The sequence below is a fragment of the Macadamia integrifolia genome, unplaced genomic scaffold (genome assembly GCF_013358625.1).
Source record: "Macadamia integrifolia cultivar HAES 741 unplaced genomic scaffold, SCU_Mint_v3 scaffold170, whole genome shotgun sequence".
Classification (NCBI taxonomy): domain Eukaryota; kingdom Viridiplantae; phylum Streptophyta; class Magnoliopsida; order Proteales; family Proteaceae; genus Macadamia; species Macadamia integrifolia.
This window is the reverse complement of record NW_024868316.1, coordinates 259,237-265,690: the sequence shown is the minus strand read 5'-3', so window position 1 is coordinate 265,690 and position 6,454 is coordinate 259,237. Positions and strand designations below refer to the sequence as shown.

Sequence of the window (6,454 nt, the reverse complement as noted above, 5' to 3'; positions counted from 1 at the left end):
AAAAAAAAAAAAAAAAAAAAAAAAAAAAAAAAAAAAAAAAAAAAAACGACTTTTTCAATCGAAAGATCAATTAGTTTATGTGGGTGGTTCTTAAATGATAACTAGAGACATTTTGTCGTCCATCGTTGGAAACTTGTATTCTTGCTCTTCCACCCAAATTTATCAAATGAAGATTGCATACGATCGAATGTGATCAGCACTTGGTTCTTAAATTCTTTACATTGTCATTGAATTTCTTCGATATTCTCTTCGACCTTCCACAAGTTCTCTTATACGAGTTGAAGTTGATGGTGGACAGAAAACAAGAGCGTAGGATCCATGGTATTAATGACAAATTATAAATACCCATCATGCATTCTGAAAATCCAGATTATAAATCTTAGGTGCAAACAGGCCCAATGATCAAATCTGTGATCAGTTCTAAGATAAAAGGAAGCAGCTATGTCATTATGGAAAGAAATTGGATCAATGGAAGGGGAGGAAAAAGATATGAGGGAGAAAAAGTTTGATAGAAGAGAGGAGAAGAGAAGAAATTAAGTTTGGGATGCCAATCCCTTGTGCACTGCTCAAAAGCACCAAAACTCTTAAAAAAAAAAAAAAAAACTCATAGTACTCAAATCATCTCTAATTGATGGAGGTGTATTACATATATAAAGAGACCTTCTAAAATTCCTAAATTGACTCATAAAAGGACTTCTAATAACATTCACACACTCAATAAAGTAAATAAACTCAAAAAATAACTTTATCTAGCTGTTAAGTATTATAGTCGAACTCAAACACTAAACTACTAATCTCGTGTATTAACTTTATCCCCACTTTATGAGTTTATAAATTAGGCCCATTACAATTAAACCCATAAAATTAAATGGCCCAACCTATAATATAAGTACCCAAGGTCAATTTCCACAAGCACCTTATGGGCCTTCGAAGCTTGTGCATAGGCCTCCATAAGGGATTAATATCTAATGCAACTGCATCACGTGGACTGGGGTCAGTCTTAACCATCATCATCTTTTGCATGAAGTGGCTGCCCTCGGCCCTCAGACATTCCCCTTCAATATCTTGACATGAATATTCATGCTGCTGTCATTCTGTGGGGTTAGTGTTTGGGTCTAGTAGTTGTTTACATGTATTGCATGATATGCTAATCTTATGTATTAATGTGATATATTTTTTTTTCTTTTTTCTGTGTGTGTGTGTGGCTTCTGTAATGTACGACTTAGGATTTGATTACAATTGTTTCGAGTTATTTTTCTCCATTGGATGGTAATGTTTCTAGGAAGCTGTTAGATGATTTATTGTCATGAACGCCCATCAATAGATAAAATCTTGTACTCTTGTCTGTGGACATTTGGGAACTTGCTGCTCAACCAAGGGCTAATCTGCTGCTAAAGAGGAGGATTGATTGATGTGATTTTTTTTTTTGTGTGTGTGTGTGTGTGTGGCTTCTGTAATGTACGACTTAGGATTTGATTAAAGTTGTTCGAGTCATATTTCTCCATTGGATGGTAATGTTTCTATGAAGCTGTTAGATGGTTTATTGTCATGAACGTCCATCAATATATAAAATCTTCTACTCTTGTCTGTGGATATTTAGGAACTTGCGGCTCAACTAAGGGCTAATCTGCTGCTAAAGAGGAGGATTGAAGATGTACCATCCCAAGCAGAGCTAATCCAGTATGACTTATTCTTTGTGATACCTAACAATTGTCATAAACATTTTCTTTTCCATTTTTTCCAGTCTTTGCAGGAAATTTTCACCATTGATGCATACTAGTTTGATGAAATAATGTTTCCTCATCTTTTTCACTGTGTAAAAGTGGATGAAAATTTTGGTAAAGTTGCACTATCTTAGGATGGTTTTGGATGGGGAGGGTTTTCACAATTCCTGGGAATGCAAACATTGTAAGATAAATCCGAAGTTTAGCCAATTTTTAGTTGATATTTCATGCTTGCTGATGGAGTTATTGTTGATATTGCAGAATATTTCATTAGTATTGATATTTTGATGGGGTCTTCCATGGTCATCCCAAACCTACCAAAACCGTTTCTGTAGCCATAATTGTTTTTCCTGATTCAGAGTGAAAATTCAGTGATCACTCCAGTTTTATGCATCTACAATTGAAAAATAATGTGTTGAAAGAAGGCTAAAATTGTAGCTACACTCTAAGATCTCTCCATTACATAAAGTTTGTTTTTATTTTACTAGGCAAATTTGCATACTTTTTATTCAGTTGATACATAGTACTAATCTCATTTCCGTAACATGACCACCTTGATACAATATTGTAATTTTTTTATTCCAGTGAAAAATATTGTAACTAGTTGGTGAAGTATTACTATGATTCGCTTGCTGAGAAGAAAATGACAACCTTAAGCCAACTGTGATCTCCTTCTGTTATTGAGTAACCATGATGCAAGAGTTTGATCATGTTATCTGCTTGTATGAATGACTTTTTCATGTTTTAAGAAGGGGGTGTATCAATTTGGTTGGTGGTATGGTACTATGACGTGACTGGCTTGATCATGTTATATATGGTGGTGGTGGGTCTGATCCCCCCCCTCCATGAAAGTACAATTCTTTTACTCGTTTTGTTTTGATTGCTTGGTTATGATTCAGTCTCGGAACAATTTTATTGGTGTGTTCAATTTGTCCCACCACCATCAAGGTGCCAAATGTAGCTATTTTCCCAATTCTCCATTTTTCTATGAATTTGGTTCGATGCTGAATGTTGGATGACAAAAACTACCACAATAAATTAAGTATAGCTGAGAAAGATTGTTGAAGTGTTTGCATGGCAAAAGCAGAGAAGATAAACAAGAAATGAACATATTCGAGGTAATTTAGGAGTGGCTCCACTAGGTATAAGTGGAGGGGAAGTTATCTGAAGTGGTTTGGACATGTTTGATGAAGACCATTGAATGCACCATTAAGGAGTGATATGGTGCAGATTATAAAGGAATTAAAGAAACAGGAGGTATGCCAAAAATCACTGATGCAGGAGTAGTTCTTTGGACTGGGCCGAACCTGTTTGAGAGTTCCCCGACCAAAACAGGGGCTCGAATTGGGATTGGGGTCTAGTAGGATATTAGTAGTTTATTTACTTATTTGGATTTATCTTATAATCTTTTACTTGGGTTCCATTTTTAGTTTTGGGTTTTGATTCCATTATAGCTATAGATTTAATTGGGTTGGATCATTGGATGATTAGAGATATTTATGTAATATGTTTTCCTCTTATCCTTATGTTTTTATAGTCGTCGTTACCAAGTAGGAGATAGAGTTTTAGTTGCCTTCAAACTTGTTTTCAGTTTTGGATTCCAATTAGGAGACATTATTTTCTTTATAAACTGGCATGTAACCTACAGTTGAGCATTGGGGATTGAATGAAAGTTTTACTGTGTTGCTGCAAAGAGCCATGTGTGCTAGATCTTCAAATTCCTCTTCTCTGTTGCTCCTCCTTTTTCCAGGTTAATCCCTCCTTTACTCTCTCTTCTTAATCACTATATCGACATGAGTCAAGAGGAAGATCTTGTGGCACTTCACCTGATCGTATGAAAGTGGCATGCATCCTGGCTTCCGTGACTCTTTCATGGAATTCCAACAATTTCTCCTGCTCCTCAGAAGCCCACAGGGACAGAGTTGATGCTCCCACATCCATAGAATGAGTAGTTGGATTTCTCTGAACCTGTTTATCTTGGTTGCTACTGTTACCCATCTGTTACCTATGACATCAAAGAGAGGAGATTGATTTCATTCAGCTCCGTACCTTCCACTCTGAAATTTTATATGCTGAAACCCACCCTTAGTGCGATTTAATCTCCAAAACCTCTTCCCCTTTAAACCCTCCTACTGTGGAATACTTGCCTGATATTAAATCTGGAGCAGCAACCTCCGCCTGGGTTGGTTGCAGGAATTTTTTTTTTCTGGTTTATCTTCAGGCCTGGTTCTGGGTGCATCCAAGAGAGTGGAGTGTTGAGACCTTAACCCCAATCTGTTACTGGTTATCACCCTTGGATAAAGCACTGTTGTGATCACAAGCAGTGAAGCTTCCGCTGGTTTCTGTTGCTTAGGTCGTAAGGTGGAAGAAGAAGAACTCTTCCTCTTATTGCTATGAAAGCCTTATCTTATGTTAGTTACAATTAATCCCCTTTAGTCTTAAGTTTGTTTTTGGTTATTCCCCTTCTGTAAGTTGACTCTCAGGATTACCCTCCCTCTTTAAAATTAATTCCTGGCATGATTCCAATTCTGATGTCTTACTTTCAAGGGATTTATTCGTCTTCGGAAGTATGATATTGCCACTCCTTATAAACCTAGGAATGTTTACTGTTTACCACTGTACTTTTAAATTGAGTTTCCTAATATTCTATTGGGCCCACACCACAGTGAACCCAAATATGGTTTCCGAACGCTGGGATCACATCAGTCACCTTTGTAGAATTAGTGGAAAAAAGCCATTGATGCCTTAGATAGAGTTGGAAGGAAAAACATGATGTGTGTGGCTGTGTGCTGACCCGATTTAGTTGGGAGAAGGATTTGTTGAGTTGAGTTGTGTTGTGTTGTATTAATTTGTTTTGATGGGTCTCTGCTTGTCTCCCACTCCTTTAGTCATGGCTTTTTCAAGGAAATATTTAGTCTCCTGGTTTGGAGGAAAATCATACTTGGTTAGTCAATTGTAACATAACCAGTCTAAACTTCTTGATTTTGTCCCCTTTCAATGCCTCAAAGAAGCTTTTACTTAGTTCCTTTCATGCTTTCCACATGTTTGTTTCTTTATCGAGTTAATATGATTTCAGTTTATGAAGATTCTGAGCTTACCAATTTCCAGATATTTAATCACTTATTTGGTTAGTGTTAGTTTGCATTCATATTTACCATTACTTCTACTGTTTGTTCAGGTATGAACACAGATTTTCAGAACTATATGTTCAAATACAGGTACAAGAGTGCTTTATATGTTCAGAGAATTTCAACCACTCTCTTACTATTTCAATCCTATTACCAAATAACCAAGTATCAGTGATGTACTAGTTTCCATCAATCTACAGGATAAGCTTCGACAAACTCGTAAATTCTATGCCACTTATAATGCTCTTCTGGAGATAAAGGAACTAATGCTGAAGGAGACATCCTTATTAAATTCAATGAGCTCTCAGGTTAGTGGAGATATATTTATTCTGTCTTCTTCCCCATTGATTTTGAAGGACAGTGTTCCTTTTCTGCTTTCTGTATGTAATCTTACTCCTAATTCCATGAACATCATGCATGTTTTTTTGCTTATAGCTGCAATTTTGTCAAAGAAGCTGGCAAGCTTTTGCGTTATGCCCCCTCCCCCCTTTTGTCTATGTTCTTTGTTGATCAAAAGTACCCTTCCCTAATGGCAGATTATGATTTTAATCGGAGTTTCTCTCTCAGGAGGGTAGATATAATTTACAAATCCAGATGATAAATTAGGAACCAGGGTACCAGTCATTTAACAAACTCCCCAAGTGAATATATATATATATATGTGTGTGTGTGTGTGTGTTTGCAACCAAGTATGTTACAAATAGGGTTTCAAACAGAATTTGTAACCTCACTTTGTCTACCCTTTAGTATAATTTGTTTTTACTTGAATTGAGGAGTATATGAGGTAATTTTACAATAACACATTGGATTTAATTTTGTTACCTTTTCTTTTCCTCGCCTTAGCCGATTCCATTGCCGACTTATCTCTTTGATATAGATAAGTCACTTAATGGGCTTGTTTTATTGCAATAAGCCTTGGGTTGGATTATGTATGTGTTGGGTCTTTGATCCCATGGGTTTTCTTTGTAATGTGCCACTTTAATAGGCCTAAAATATGGGTAGAAAGTAGGAAAACGGGATTTAATTCATTAGCTTAGTTGGAGTCCTGTTTTGAGTCTATTTCCTTTGTATTTCAGTTGGAGTCAGTTTAGGTTTCCCTATTAGTGAATAACTAGTTGGTTACCTACTCCATGTTGGAGTTCTAGTCCTACTACATGTTGGAGTTTTAGTCTAGTCCTATTTGGAGTCCAACTCCTATAATATAAGGTCTTATCCTACATGGAGTCTAACTCCTAGTTAGGTTATTACTGCTAGTCTGCCCTTTTTATATAGAGGAGCTAATGTAAACTAATTTCATAGATTTGAAGAATGATGAAGTGAGTTAATGTTTGAGAGCCTTAGAGCTGTGTGTGATTCTCCCCCCTTTATGCAATTTCTCCCTCCCTGGTTGGATTTGTGTAATGTCTGATTGTGTGATTCCGTTCTTTTCCCCTTCTATTCTGATTTTTTCCCTTCTTCCCAAAGGCCCTCCATCAATTTGGTATCAGAGCCGAAGGATCCCTTGCTCTACTGAAACCCAACTCCCTTCACCTCCCACAGTAGCCCTTCCACCTCTCGCACAACTCCCTTTCTCTCCCTATTCCCTTTCCCATTCCCTTAGAT

At 36.8% G+C, this 6,454-nt stretch overlaps 1 protein-coding gene across 5 annotated transcripts in view; it reads left to right on the top strand.

Annotated features, from left to right (window-relative positions):
• The window catches only part of LOC122064633 (coiled-coil domain-containing protein 93), a 40,489-nt gene that overhangs the window by 19,962 nt on the left and 14,073 nt on the right, over positions 1-6,454 (top strand). For all 5 annotated transcript variants that reach the window (XR_006135779.1, XR_006135778.1, XM_042628377.1 and 2 more), the window contains exons 6-8: positions 1,601-1,680; positions 4,903-4,942; positions 5,053-5,160. Coding sequence is in view for 3 of the 5 variants with exons in the window: in XM_042628377.1 (XP_042484311.1) it covers positions 1,601-1,680; positions 4,903-4,942; positions 5,053-5,160 (228 nt within the window). In the remaining 2 variants the exon portion in view is untranslated. The remainder of the gene's footprint in view (positions 1-1,600; positions 1,681-4,902; positions 4,943-5,052; positions 5,161-6,454) is intronic.